Consider the following 15,358-nt stretch of genomic DNA (forward strand, 5'->3'; position numbering starts at 1 on the left):
GTCCCAGCCACCTGCAGTGTCCCCACCACTGATGCAGCTGGTGTGGGGGTGGTCTGAGGGAGCCTCAGGAAGGCGCTGAAAAGAATACAGCAATTGTGGTTACTTAGCCTACATGTTTAAAAATATATATGCACAGCTGAGCCATCACCTTGAATTATTTTTACTTTGGGGTGTAGGGGAGAGCTGGGTGGGGCATCAGGCTTGGGGTGGAAGGTGAGGGACACTCAGCAACAAGATGGATCAAGGGCAGGGTTGACTTCTCCCCCAGAAAGGATGGCAGTACCCCCACTCCTCCCTCCTCCCCCTCCCTCTGCCCCCGAGTCTCACCCCCTCTCACAGACAGAGATCTTGTTTTGCTTTGTAAATCAGTCCTTACTCAATGCTAAACCAAGCGCTAGGCTTGTTGGAACTTGATCTGGGTCACTGAACCCTAAGATGACCTCGGAAGGCAGGCACTGTCGCTCCTCCAATTTCACAGATGAGGAGACCGAGGTTCAGGGAGGCGGCATCACCTTTCTACCAGAAGGGTTAGAGCTGAGGTTTGCACTCTGTGTGCGGAAGCTAGAACATTCGTTCCTGAGCCCGCCTCCCTGCGACGTGTGCCTCAGGGGCAGGGACACATGGCAGAGAAAAAAATCAATAGCAGCAACAATAATAATAGAAGCCACCTACTGTCCCCACAATGAGCAGAATACAGTGAAGGGTGCTTTACGGTGTCATCTCTAACCTGCTGACAGGCGACACTGATCCCCGTGGGCAGAGAGAGCGATGGGGGCCCAGAGCCCTGAAGAAATTGCCCAGAGTTCTATAGAGTGGTGAGAATAGCACTCAAGTTCACGTCTGCCTCCAAAGCTCATCCTGCCCGTCCCCCACCCCAGCCCCAGCCTGCCAGCTTGTCCACTCTGTGGTTGGCCCCTGGGGTTTGCAGGTGGACTGACGCTAGAGGTGGGGTGTCACCAGACCCAGATCCAGGGTCACACGCAAAGCCTCCAACCTGTACTAACCGTCTGGCTTAGGGAGAGCTTGCTTTCTGCAAGTACTCCAAGGCATTTTCCCATTCAATCCTCCTAATGGCCTGGGAAGCTCAGAGAGGGAGAGCTGACTGCTGGGGTCACACAGCCTAAGAGGGGCAGAGCTGAGATTTGACCCCAGGCCCATATAACTCCAAGAGGCCATGCTTATCTCCTCTAGATGCAAATTCTAGCTTCTGCAGGGACAGAGTCTGAAAGGGATAATAAAATAAGAGTATCTCCTGGTGATAAGGGGGTTGTGGGTGAGGGTTAGGAAATCACTTTACCTGTTTAATCAAGAGGCAATGTAGTCTACCAGTTAGAGGAAGCATGGTCAAGGGGTAAGGAGCAGAATGACTGAATGGGGCTCTTGATCCTTACCACTTGGTGTCCTTTCCAGGCTCTACCACTTGCTGTGTGCCTTTGGGCAAGTTGCCTAGCTTCTCTGTACCTTGATGCTTTCATCCGTAACTCGGGACTAATAACACTACCTATCTCATAGATTATTGTGACTATTTTTTTAAGATGTTATTTATTTATTTGATAGAGAGAGAACAGAAGGATTTATTTATTTGATAGAGAGAGGGAACAGAAGCAGGGCGAGTGCGAGAGGGAGAAGCAGGCTCCCCACTGAGCAGGGAGCCCGATGCAGGGCTCCATCCCAGGACCCTGGGACCATGACCCGAGCTGAAGGCAGACGCTTAACGACTGAGCCACCCAGGCGCCCCAGGTGTTGTGAGTATTAACACGAATGTAATTTGCAGGAAAGGCAGAGAACAATGGGTAAAACAGAGGAACGGCCTGGTAAGGGATAATCTTCCACATCATCATCGAAAATGGTGACTCTGGAGATGGACTCCATAGTTGTGTGGAGCAGGGACTTCCCAGTTACTCGGTAACGGGGGTTTGTCCTAAGGACTCCAGCGCAAACAAGGACATAAGGCAACTTGGCTGCATGGTGAGAATCCAAGCTGCACCAAGGCTTCACTGGGAAAAGGGGGCCTGGAGGTGAGCCAAGCTCATGGAGGCAGAACTGGAGCCCAAGGGTTCTTGGGAGCTGGGCAGCAGGCTCTGTGGGCATTCTCCTGGGACCTCAGCCTTGGCGAGCCTCAGCGAATGCATCTCCCACTCCTCAGGTGAGAACTTGCCCAAGCATTCCTCCCCATTTTGTGAAATCATGGGGCCCATGACAGTGTTGGCCGTGGAGTTGGCATCGGTGATAAATCACCACTGGGCCAGTCCTCACGTGCGGTTGTGTTATGTTCAATATGGTTGTTCCGAGGCATGTGAGCATGTCAAATGCATGTTCTGTTCAATATCACTTTCTATCCAAACCTGTCTATGATAAGTAGCACAAACACCTCCAATTCCTTTGTTATTTCATCTGGTATAATCACTGCGCTCAAACCTTTCATATTGAAATACGTATTATTACACCTTTCATTTTATTATTCCTTTATATTATAGATAGGGCACTTTTGGATGAATTTAATTTGAAAGCAAGAACATATGGGGATTATAGGATCAATTTTGTTCCAGGAAAGCGGAACGTCACAAAATGAACGTCATGAGAAGGGAGTGTTGGTTCTGATGGAGTTGAGAACTTTTCCACTCAAGGATCTCGAAGGTTCTTAGCTCTGGTTCCTGCATCTAAGGAGTAAACTGTGTTTGGGGACAGTAAGGCCTATCCTCTTTGTAGCAACATGAGGCAGAGAGGAAGTCCAAATCTTCTCTTCCCATGTATCAGTCAGGCTATGCTGGGTAACAAACAGCCCCCAAGTCTTGGTGGTTTAACAGTGATGGTTTATTGCTCATCCTGGGTGACATCTCTAATGCTGGTCTAATGCTGGTCTTCTTCACCCAGTCATTCATATACTCTATGAATGACTCTACCCTCTTGTAACAATGCTTCTCAGGGCAAGGGAAGACAAAGTGCTGGAAAGTCTGTGATAAAATGACCAGACATCTGAGACATCTCAGAATCCATTGGCCAGAATGGATCACACAACCTCATGTCATTTCAAGAAGACCTGGGGTAACCTGCTCACGGATACACCTAATTGGCTGCTTTCCCTTCCCTGCGGATTGCTCTTGGGATCAATTCTCCAATAAACTACCTGCCTGTGAACTCTTATCTTAGCGTCTGCTTCTGGTAACGCCCAGACTAAGACACCTTCGCTCATCTCTGTATTTCTTATTCACTGATTAATTTGAACAGTCAGCAAATACCTTCTGAGCACTTACGTTGTGCTGGGCCCAGGCAGGTGCTAGGGGTATGGACACGGCTGAGCTTGGACCAAGGTCAAGGCCTAGAAGGGCAGACAGCTTGGGACACACCGAAAGTTCGCCCCACTAGAGCCTTTGGTGGGAGCATAACCCTCCTTGATTTCAGATTTCTGGCCTCTGGAACTGTGTGACAATACATTTCTGGGGGATGGGCTTGTTCAGACATTTTCATTGTGCTAAAATATACTACGTAACATCGAATTTGCCATTTTAACCATTTTACGTGTGCAGTTCGGTGCCATGAAAGTACCTTCACATTGTCATGAGACCAGCACCGCCGTCCGTCTCCAGAAATTTCTCTTCTTCTCACACTGAGACCCTGGGTCGGTTAAACACTAACACCACCCCCACAAACCCGTCCTCCCTCCCCCAGCCCCTTGCACCTGCCAGTCTGCTTCTTGTCTCTATAAATTTAGCTACCCCAGGAATCTCATGTAAGTGGCATCGTGCAGGATTTGGACTTTGCGGCTGGTATATTTCCCTTAGCATCATGTCCCCAAGGTTCATCCATGTCCTAACATAGGTCGAATTCCCTTCTTTTTTAAAGGCTGAATTGTATTCCCTTTTATGGATAACTTCTGCTGATGCATTCACCTGTCAACAAACATTTGGTTTGTTTCTGCCTTTTGGCTACCATGAACATGGGCATTCGAGTATCTGTTTGAGGCCCTGCTTTTGATTCTTTGGGGTTGAGTATCCATAAGAAGAATCACAGAGTGATAGGGGAATTTTACTGATAATTTTTGGAGGAACCACCATCCTGTTTCCATAGAGGCTGCACTATTTGGCACCCCCCAGTTTCTGTTGTTTTAAGCCTCTCGGTCTCAGTCCCTAGCTATGGCAGCCCCAGAAAATGAATAAACCCCCTCCCCGCCCCCATGCATCTGCACTCCGTGGGTTCCACGGTGAACCAGGCAGGCAGTGGCCCTCCCCCCGTGAGGCTTACCTTCTAATGGGAAAGATGGCGAATAAAGGAACAGCGTCATGTCAGGCGGTGAGGAGTGTTACAGACAGAAGCAGCATGGTTGTGTGTCTGTCTGCCTCTCTGCCTGTCTGTCTGTCAGGAGCCTGGAAGGTGGGGGAGAGCAAGTCTCACTCGAATCTGGTCTCCGAGTCCCAGGGCTGTTCCCTCTCCTGCCTGATCTTGGATCTGGTCAAGACGCAGGCTGGCTTCGAGAGAGAAATGTGGAGGAAATGTGCATCAAGGCCAAGGGCAGATGGGGCAGTGGGTGCTTGTAGGACCCAAAGCCCCTGAGGTTTGGAGAAACCTCTTGGGGGTGCTCTTAGGACCCACTTAAGAACAGCCGGTGCTAGGACGGCCTGGGGTCTTCAGCGGGAAACTTACCTTCCTTGTCTGTAACATCAGGCCGCTCTCCTCCTTGACTCCCTGGCCTGGTCCCTGCCATGTTTTCAGCTTCATTAAGATCTTCAAATAACACACTAGCTTCCGCACACAGTCCCTTTCTGTTTGGAACTCCTTCCAGCCTGGTTTCCTACGTTAATTTGTACCCAGACCCGAGGACTCTGTATCTTCCTGGGAGCTCTCCTGGACCGTCTAGACTGGGATGGAGTCCCTCCCTGACACTACCCCTGGAACAGAGCTTGGCACCAAGTAAAATGTCTGATGAACATTTGTTGAATGAATGGATGGACGGGTGGGTGGGTGGATGCCGGTCCCTGGCAAGCCACTCTCCTTTCCTTGTTTTTCCCTCTCACCCAGGGCCACTGAGATTTGCCTCTGTCTGCCTTCCCCCAGGGCTCTACTGATCACACCAGTGAACCCAGCATGCCCTCGGTCTTGGCAGCCGGACGGCTGATGCATGCAAAGTGGGCATCCCCTTGCCCAGCCGCCTAACCACCCTGGCGCGGCCGAATCCAAAAGCTAATGACATTATTGTGCAGAGACACAATGTCTGTGGGCATTTGCTGACCCGGGCTTTGGTGTAGGCTTAATCCAGCATTCTCATCCTGCTTTCTCTGGGGATGCAGCAATCACCCGTCTTGGCACCAGCACTCCTGGGGAAGGTATAAATGCCACCTCCTGCCGGCCACGCTCCACGGGCACTCTCGGGGGCTGGTGTCACTGGTAAGAATGCCTCGCTTGCTTGCCTTGCCTTTTTCTCTCATCCTTATTCCTGATGGAGAGCGTGGGAGGCCTGGGTTCGAATCCAGGAGCTACCCCTTTCGGACATGGAGACCTTGGGCAAAGACTTCCATGCTCAAAGCCTCAGTTTTCATTTCTGTTAAATGGGGAGATGGGTCATAAAACCTTTTCATCGTGGGCCTTCGAGGTAACAGTGGGTAGTGTGGCACATAGCTCGGACACAGGCAATACTCTATTAATAAGAACCGGTCCACCAGCATCTTTGTTTCGGTAGTGACTAGGGAGGAGACTCCAAGGGTTTGTGCGTGGAAGGAATCAAACCAGTGAAGGTTCAGCATCGTTTCTAGGCCAGCCCTAGAGCCAGCCCTCCTCATTTCCCCATTCCCAGGTGCCTGCTCCATGTCTAGCGTTGGGACTATTAGTGGCTAGGAAGCCGCCAGGGCTCTCTGAGTGCTCCTAGCAACGGGATTTCAAGGCCGCTGAAGGTTGGTGGAAATAACCCAGCTAATGCCATTGCAGCGGCTACTTACCAAGCGCCCCTGCCAAATGCGTCCAATCTTCCTGCATCATGGCATCCAGTCATCACAACCTGTTCATAGACACTGTTGGGCGCCATGACTGTCCCCACTTGGCAGAGTGGGAAACTGAGGCACAGAGAGGATGACACGCCCAGGACCTCAATGCCAGTGGACAGTGGAACCAGCACCCCCACAGTGAACCAACTGAACTTAATCTTAAGCGTGAAAAGGCTGATGACCAGGGCTGCACTGCTGGGCCTCTGACCCTGCAACAGGCTCTCAGGGCTGGTTACTTAGGAGAGAAGAGCAGGTTTGGCTTCCAAGCTGCTTATTCGAATTTCTTCTTTCTGGGGGATGGCCCAGCCCAGCCTCTGGTGTGGAAAAGGCTTCTGGCAGCTGGACATTCTCTCTGGAGCAGGACCTCTGGTCTCCCGTCCTCAGTGGGGACACACAGGCTTGGGTTCACTGCCCCTCCTGTGGGAAAGAAGACAGTGCCGGCATTCCAGACTTTTCTGACGTTCTCTCCTGCCAAGGAATGCTCCTTGCGGCTGCCTACCACGGTGCCTGACAGTCCAGCATCACACTCACTTCCTCGCTTCCTGTAGTTTGCCTTCCATCCCAGATGTGTGCACTCATGGAGGCGGGGAAGAAGATGGACAGCAAAGAGGAGCTTTCGGTGTTCTGGGCAAGGGGCGGGGAGGCAATCTGGAGGAGGATGGTGGGGTGAGAGGCAGGGAGGATAGGGGGCTCTGTGAGATACAAAGGGGGACCCAGAGTGTGGCCAAACATGGCCAGTGTGTGGGTGCTGTGGCCACGCTTTTCTTCCGGTAGGGAAATTTCTGCCTTCTGCTTTGCTGTCTGGAGCCAACTGACCGGGACCCATTGGGGAACCAGCTGAAGCTCTAGTTTACCACCACTTCCTTAGTGGACCTTGTTTTCCCCTCTGGAACTGGCCTAGACACAAAGAAATGAAGCTAAGGATGGAATTTCAGACTGCTTCTCTTGGACCCCGCTGCTCTGGGACCACCGGAGACCAGGGTGATCAAAAGCAGGCTCTAGGGCTGGAGCAGAGCGGCCCGGGGGCCCCCAGGTGAGAAAGCTGGGGGCCCAGAGAGGTCCTCATGACCTCCTCCCACATATTTTCCAGGTCATTCCTCCACAGGACCACCCACCATGGCCTCAGACCACCAGACCCAAGCGGGCAAACCACAGCCCCTCAACCCCAAGGTCGGTACCGTGGTGGGAGAGGGCAGGGCGGGCGAGCAGAATGCCTCTTCCAGCCTCAGTTTCCCTTCTGGAAAGCCAAGTTGGCATCTTTCTTCCTGAAGCTCCCCTCTCTGGGCTTCCGTCTCCCCAACTTGCGTCCAGGGTAGGACGCTGATTCTGCAGGCCCCTCCCCAGCCCACAACTGGCACGCCAAGATTCCTGACACTGGTCTCCAGCGTTGGTGACTTCAGTGTCTCGGCCTTACCCTGTACCTCAATGCCCATGGAGGTTCCCCGGAGCTGGGGCAGACCCACAGTCCAGTGTGAGAGGAGGCTTGCAGACAGGAGCCAGCTGGGATTCCCAACCTGCTGTGTGTCCTGGGCCAGTCACTTGAACTCTCTGAGCCTCAGTTCCCTTCTTTGTAAGACAGGGAGAACTGGATTCACAGCACATGGTGGATATGATGAGACAAAGGAAACCAGATCACCCTGGAGTGTGGTGTGTCCATGTAACAACAGGTTATCATTTTGCTTCCTTGTCGACCCTGCCCTCCTACGACCCCAGAGGGCAGGGGAGGGGTGGTGGATCCTAGCCCGACAGCCGAGGCTCATCATACCCAATCTGTACCCAAGTTTCTACCAGCAACCATCCACCTGGCCGCCTCTGCCTGGCTCCGTCCTGTGGCCCTCTGCTTCAGGGCCCCTGGCCAGGCACTGCCCTCCCGCAGCCCGGGAAAGCTTGAGCCGATGCAGTCCCCCTACCCATTAACCCCATTCTTACTTTCTAGAGGAAAGACACACAGCAAACAAACAAATCTAGGACTTCGAGGAGTGGGAAGTGTTTCAGGAAACATGAAACAGGGAAGGGGGTGCAGAGTCAGGATGAATGAAAAAAGGTGGTGTTAGCAGAGGTGATCAGGGAGGCCTCTCTGAGGGAGGTGGCATGAGAGCAGAGATCCGGGTCAACAGCCCTGTGCGCCAGGTGGGGGTAGGAGAGAACATTCCAGATGGAGGGCGCGGCGAGTGCAGAGGCCCAGAGGTGGGCGTGAGCCATGTGAGTCTGAGGACCAGTGCAAAGGCCTCTGTGTCACGTTCAGACCCCCTCTGTCCCCTAGAAACAGAAAGCCAACCGCATATGCGATTTAACATGTCCTAGCCGCCGCGATAAACAAGGACAAGAAAACAGAAATTAATTCTCGTATTCTCATTCATTAAACCCACTAGAGCCTCATGGAGAATCAATAGAATCCTTATGAGAAAGTGATTTTCGATTATTTCCTTCCTATTCTAAATCTGCAAGATCCCATGTGTCTCTTCCGTGACAGTACATCCTCGTTTGGACTGGGCGAGCACATTCCACAGACACAGGAAGATTAGATATTGTGTCAAATGTGAGTCCCCATGTGGTAAGCCCCACAAACAATAGCAGTAATAATAACACTGAGCTTCTGGGCTCCCTGAGGCCTTGTGGATACAAGGAGAGGCTGATCTTCCTTGTCCTCCTCCCCCCCCCCGTAAGCCCTCATATCCAGGCCAGGGTTGTCACCAACCAGCCCCTAGCATCCCTGTTCTTGAGTCTCCCAGTACCCTGCAAAAGAGGCGTGATTCCCCCATTCTACAGATGGGCCCCTGAGGCTCAAACCAACCAAGTTGCTTCCCAAGGTTGTGTGGCCGGATACAATGAGGTGACAACGGAGCCCGTGTCCCCTGACCCTCCTGCAGTCTAGTCAATGACCACAAAGGCTGGACTGAGCCCATGGAATTTGTCTCAGAGCCCCACGGGGCCTCCTGGTCCTGGCTTTATCTCGCTAATCCCCAGCTTGGGAGAGAGGGATGTGTTTACCCAGCCAGTGCTGACCCTGTAGATTGTGCAGCCGTTCCCTCTGGGAGCCCGCTGCCCTGAGCCCTGCCCTTCCCCCAGGGGCAGCTTCCTGGGGAAGTGCGGCCACAGAACCCCTGCCCCCAAATGGGCTCTGCAGTCATGGAAGGTGGGAGCTGGCCTCCCAGTTAACATTCTTTTTTTTTTTTTTAATATATTTTGTTTAAGATTTTATTTATTTATTTGACAGACAGAGATCACAAGTAGGCAGAGAGGCAGGCAGAGAGAGAGGAGGAAGCAGGCTCCCTGCTGAGCAGAGAGCCCGATGTGGGGCTCGATCCCAGGACTCTGAGATCATGACCTGAGCTGAAGGCAGAGGCTTTAACCCACTGAGCCACCCAGGTGCCCCCCAGTTAACATTCTTGGGGGCTCCTTCCACCTCCTTGATGGGGATCCCACTGTCCCCTTCTCTGGGCTGCTGAGAGTGCTAGGTGACGCAAAGGGAGGGAAGCCCCTTTAAGAAGCATTCCGGGGGGGGGTGGTCAGAAGGGGCCCTGCAGAACCAGGGGTGAGATGGTGTAGATGTGTAGGGTGGTGGACTGGCTCTAGCAGGAGCAAGAGAAGTCCTACCTCACCTGTGAGTTCGTGAGAAATTCAGCCTCTGGGGCTGCACCCTGGGACGGGCTGTCTCAGAAACCACATTTCCTCAAGACCCCAGAGGTTTTGTGTGCACGTTAGTTTGCAAAGGGCTGCCCAGATGGAAATGGCATCAAGATAAACTTGGACTCCAACTTCAACTCTGCCACTTAGGCCCGAGGGCTCTGTAAGACATCCCTTAATTCCCAGGAGTCTGCCTCCCACACACAGAGCAAATACTGTGTGCGAACCGTGACTCTTTGAATCCTTCCAACAACCCCATCAGGTAGGTTCTGTCATTTCCCATTTCACAGATGGAGCAACTGAGGTTCAGTGAGGCAAAGTCCTGGCTCAAGGTCTCACAGCTGGGGACTGGCGGAGCCGGGGCTGTCTGACTCCCTGTTGGGTCTGTGACTCCTGAGAGAGGAGCCAGGCAGCATCCCCGCAGGCTCTTGGAGCCCCCTCCCCATCCCCAATGCCCTGCTTCCCTCCCCCGCCATGGTGACGGGTCTGACACTCTCCTCCTGCTACAGATCATCATCTTTGAGCAGGAGAATTTCCAGGGCCACTCGCATGAGCTCAGCGGGCCCTGCCCCAACCTGAAGGAGACTGGCGTGGAGAAGGCGGGCTCTGTCCTGGTGCAGGCTGGACCGTACGTACCAGGGGTGGGGAGGGTGCACAGGCAGGGAGGACTCACCTCATTGGGGGCCACCACGGTGAGGCAACTGGGCTGTGGAGCTGGGGGGATATGCCTTTATTGTGCCCCCTGGACTGTGCGATTTGGTGGCTGGCAGCCTCTGGAGACGATTTGTGCTTTGTGGTCAGGTAGAGCTGGGTTCAAATCTAAACTCCACCAATTTCACGGTGTGTGACACTGGACCAGCTACTTCCTTCTCTGAGTCTCATTTTCCAAAGGTGAGAAAAGCATGATCCCAAGGCCAGCCACTTCCTCGAGGCAGGGAGATGGACAAAGTGACTCTCGTGGAGGTTTCTAGAGTTGCCAATCTCTGGCTCTGGGAGTGTCCTCCCTCTCCTGTGAGGTTTAAAGTCGGATGTCCCAGCTCTGTATTCACCGTCCCCTTCCCTGATCCCAGCCTTACCGGATCTCAGCAGATTCACTGGCACATTTGGGGGCTAGCAGCCTTGGGTCCCTGACCCTGGAGAGAAGGCAAGGTGGCTAGTAAGATGTGACTCTGCCCTAATTGTATCACATAGCTGGGCAGCCCTCAGGGGTCCATCCTTCTGGTTTCCTGACCACTCCATCTTTGCAAGAGCCTCAGGAATTGGGGGTGGCCCCCCGTGAGCCCCTCCCAAGAGGTCAGGGATCCTGGGGGTTGGGGGAGGGTTGGGGGTCCTGGGTGACCCATCCCACAGCTCAAAGTTCTCAGGGAATTCTGCAGAGTGCAATGATTTCACTTAAATCAGAGTCTGCAGGTGTGGAGAACACAGCCAAAGGAAGGGCCCACTCGGGCCTCCATTATTCAACATACTCAGAGCATCTGGTAGGCCCAGGAGAACGTCTTCCCAGACAAGTGAAGTTTTGACCACTTAAACACTGTATCTGATTCTCAGTTGCCTTTTTATGTTAACATTTGGATGGAAGGATTTCTCAAATGGACTTAACACCTCTCTACTTTCTTTTTTTTAGAAATAGAACTTTTCATATTTTTAGTAAGGATTATTGATGGTTCAGAATTGAGTTCTGGACGACTGAGGCGATTCTGCTCTTGGATTGGCAGCATCTGGATTTTGATGGGGGAGTGGGGCAGGTGCTAGCCCCGGGGGCTCTAGCCGCTTGGGAAAGCTGGAGATGGCCTGACCTGCCTTCCTTCTGTCTCACTGCAGCTGGGTGGGCTACGAACAAGCCAACTGCAAGGGTGAGCAGTTTGTGTTCGAGAAGGGCGAGTATCCCCGCTGGGACTCATGGACCAGCAGCCGGAGGACGGACTCCCTCAGCTCCCTGAGGCCCATCAAAGTGGTGAGGCGCCTCTTCTCATTGCCTCCTCTCTTGGCCACCTTGGAGCCGGGGCTCTACAGACCAGGATGGAGACTTCACCTCCAGCACTGGGAGCTTTCTGATGGGTGGGGTGCACTTCCTGTGTCACCTAGCATAAGTCGTTCATTTCCCTGAGCCTCAGTTTCCCCATCTGTAAAATGGAGATACTCAGATCTTCTGCCTGAGGTTCCTCGGGTTAGAATCCATCACAGAGCAATTGCTTAATAAACAGTAGCCATCCCAAATGTGAAAAGATATTCTGGGATTGGGTGTGGAAGAAAAGGTGGGTTAGCTCGTGTTCATAACTCATGTTGGTGGGACCTTCTGGTGCTTCTCTGATCCTGATTCTTACTGGAATGTGAACTCTTAGGGAGGGCCCAGGGCCCGGCAGTGCCCAGGTCCACTCCCAAGCCTCCTTGAGGCAGACTAACTCTCCCCAGAGCTTGAGGGAAGATTGGAGAACTTTGGAACTAGTATCCCATGGACCTGGTTTCCTATGTTGGCTCTGCCGCTCCTAGCTGTGTGACCGTGGGCAAGCGGCTTTACCTCTCTGAGTCTCGGTTTTCTTAATGGCTGGATAGCATGAGAGTCTTTAAAGGATTAAAGGGGATGACTAAGAAAACTGTCACAGGAACTGGAGGATGGGAAAAGGTGTGGCAAGGAAGGAAAGCCAAAATACCCCAACTGCCTGCTTGGGGCCCCACCAAGCCTGTGTCTCTCTGTGTGTAGATTAGGACTGCCATTTTTTTTTTTTTTTTTTTAAAGAGAGCTGAGGGAAAAGGACCTATCAGAATTGAATGTGCCTTAAAGTATAGACTCTTGAGTGCAACATGAAGACAGCCCAGTGGGACCCCAAGAAATGGCTGGTGTTTAACTGCTGTTGGTATAGACACTTAGGTAGTAGGGGTATGGGACAAGAAGTCTATAGCGAGATTGTGCTGATCCCCATGCTGCGGCATCCAGACAGGTGGGAAGGCTCACCCTGGACTCCTCTCCTGCACTCACTTTCTCCGATCTCTATCCATAGGACAGCCAAGAGCACAAGATCATCCTCTATGAGAACCCCAACTTCACAGGAAAGAAGATGGAAATCATAGATGATGATGTGCCCAGTTTCCATGCCCATGGATACCAGGAGAAGGTGTCATCAGTGCGGGTGCAGAGTGGCACGTGAGTGGAGACCCAGCCCCTGCTACCCCTGCCACAGGAGCCCAGACTGCTGGGGTCCTAAGTCCCACTCTGCCCTGTACCCTGCTGATCTTGTATACTTGCGACCTCAGTCTTCCCTCTGGAAAATGGGCATGGAAATCATGAGCTTGTATGTGGCTTTCAGCCCCCGTGGTCCCATCCAGATCTTCCCTTTGGGCAAATACCTACTTCTGGAGGAGAGAAAGCATGGCCTTAAACTCAGTTCCCAAGAGCAAGACAGTGAACATTAGTGGGGTGCAGATGAGGCAGAGGGGAGACCGGAAGGGAAAGGATGAGTTGAGTGGTCTTAACACTGCTGTGAGAGGCAGGAAGTCCAGCCCACGCTGCTTCTTTACTGCATGGGTCCCGTTAATAATTTAAGAATCTGCCACAAATCTGGACTTCCTCCCTGAAGGAGGGACTCTTGAACTCAGATCCCAAGAAAGAGTAGGAAGTACAGGTATAAAGAGAGGAAAGAATGTCATTCCAGAGAGAGAACAGCATGGGCAAAGGTCCTGTGGTCAGAGGAGCCTGATGAGTCTGAGGGACTCTACAAACTCTAGACTGCCTAGGAGGTGTCATTTCCCATTGAATTAAAGTTCCTTGATACATAGACTCTGGCCATCACCTATGGGGAATTTCTCCTTGTGCCAAACTTCGATTCTCTGCGGGTCCACAGATGGGCTATGGGTAGTGGCTTGCTGCAGCCTATTCATACCAGCTCACGAGAGCACATTCCTCAATTTTCAGAATTTTTGTGAGCTGGTTGTTGAAACTTTGGTAGGTCAAAATCAGCCATAGTGGGAGTATTTATACCACTGAAATTGGAACATGTTTAAAAATCAAGACTCTTTTGCCCTCCAGAGAGCTGGTTGGCCAACATGTACTGGCTTTCTGGGGTTCATCAGGTTCCTAAAATTGTGTGCCAAGTTCTGTGTTCATGGTCCTCTTCATTTATTTCTTCATTCATTGTTCAATTGGTTGAGCCCCACCACTTGCCAGGCATCACATTCAGTGCTGAGTATATCAAGGTAGATTAAAGAGGTCTGCCTTCTGCTCTGTAGAGATAACAGCCTAGCTGGGGTCAACCGTTAATAATTTAAGAATCTGCCACAAATCTGGACTTCCTCCCTGAAGGAGGGACTCTTGAACTCAGATCCCAAGAAAGAGTAGGAAGTACAGGTATAAAGAGAGGAAAGAATGTCATTCCAGAGAGAGAACAGCATGGGCAAAGGTCCTGTGGTCAGAGGAGCCTGATGAGTCTGAGGGACTCTACAAACTCTAGACTGCCTAGTGCATGGGACACAAGACCAAGATGTAGAGCTGCAGGTGCACATAGGCATTGGCCAGGCAGGTCCTTGTTGGCCAAGACTTTGTGTCATTTTGAGGGGAAGAAACTGTAACTCTCATTAGGTGCTCCAAAGAGTGAAGGACCACCCCTAGATTGTGATGACTTCAAATGACAAAGGGATTACCGAGGGCTCCTGGGACCTAGCCTCCTCTCCTTTGGCCTTGCAGCCAGGCATGGAGATGGGATGAGGGTGGACAGAGGCAGTTAGGAGACCTGTCTTATTCTAGGCTTCAGTAGGCTTGAGATCTCCCCTTACTCTGATCCTAGCATCAGGCCTTCAGTCAAAAGTTGCTTCAAGAGGTAGTGAGCTCCCCATCAGGAGAAGGAAGAAAGCAGGGGCAGGATGCTGGAAGGGTGGTGTTCCTGCTCAACAATCAGGAAGTGAGAAATGACTGGGAGCTCCCCCCTTCCTAGCAGCTTAAAGATGCTCTCTATCCCTCTCTCCCTCTTCTTCTGCTTCTCCTCTGTCCTCCATGTCCCCTCCTTCCCTCTGGCCTGCAGGTGGGTCGGCTACCAGTACCCTGGCTATCGCGGGCTCCAGTACCTGCTGGAGAAGGGAGACTACAAGGACAGCGGTGACTTTGGGGCTCCCCACCCCCAGGTGCAGTCCGTGCGCCGCATTCGCGACATGCAGTGGCACCAACGGGGCGCCTTCCACCCCTCCAACTAGTGCCCGCCTTTCCCTCCTTCCCAGGGGCTTGGTCTGCTGCCCAGGATCCCCCCCAGACCTCCTGGCGAGTGAATAAAGTGTGACTTGCAATTTGTGTTGCATTGCCTTTTATCCCCAATGGGAACTGGAGCGGGTATTACGTGCGTGTATGTGTGTGTGTGTGTGTGTGTGTGTGTGTGTGTGTGATAGAGAGAGAGAGAGAGACAGAGACAGAGACAGAGACAGAGACAGAAACAGACTGAGAGAACCAGAGAGTGTCTGGGCTGGGGCAGGACAGCAGAGTCCTTACTGAGGCTCTTGGCTGTGTGACCTTGGGCATACCGTCCAACCTCTCTGAGCTTCTGTTTCTTTGTCTGCTTTACAACCGCCTATGCCCCATGAGGGGCTGGCTGGGCTGACCTCCTAGCTCCCTTTTCCATGGTTGCTGAGAACCACCACTTGCGGGGGCACATGAAGGATGCTTTGGCCCTTAAAAATATACCCGCTGCCTGCCATTCCCACATTAGGGTGTAATCCCCTTGAACGCCAGTTTTCTTAGATCTGCCAGAGGAACCAACAACCCTGCAATCCCATCC

The 15,358-nt window shown here is 52.4% G+C and overlaps 1 protein-coding gene across 1 annotated transcript; it reads left to right on the forward strand.

Moving 5' to 3' along the window:
* The first annotated feature begins 7,091 nt into the window (after positions 1-7,091).
* Positions 7,092-14,829, forward strand: CRYBB2 (crystallin beta B2). The gene is made up of 5 exons (XM_032883248.1): positions 7,092-7,145; positions 10,112-10,230; positions 11,424-11,556; positions 12,602-12,744; positions 14,615-14,829. The coding sequence occupies exons 1-5, from the start codon at positions 7,092-7,094 to the stop codon at positions 14,781-14,783; spliced, it is 618 nt and encodes a 205-aa protein (XP_032739139.1). The 3' UTR covers positions 14,784-14,829.
* Positions 14,830-15,358: the final 529 nt, after the last annotated feature.

The sequence above is a fragment of the Lontra canadensis genome, unplaced genomic scaffold (genome assembly GCF_010015895.1).
Source record: "Lontra canadensis isolate GAN:19392208 unplaced genomic scaffold, GSC_riverotter_1.0 scaffold87, whole genome shotgun sequence".
Taxonomy (NCBI): domain Eukaryota; kingdom Metazoa; phylum Chordata; class Mammalia; order Carnivora; family Mustelidae; genus Lontra; species Lontra canadensis.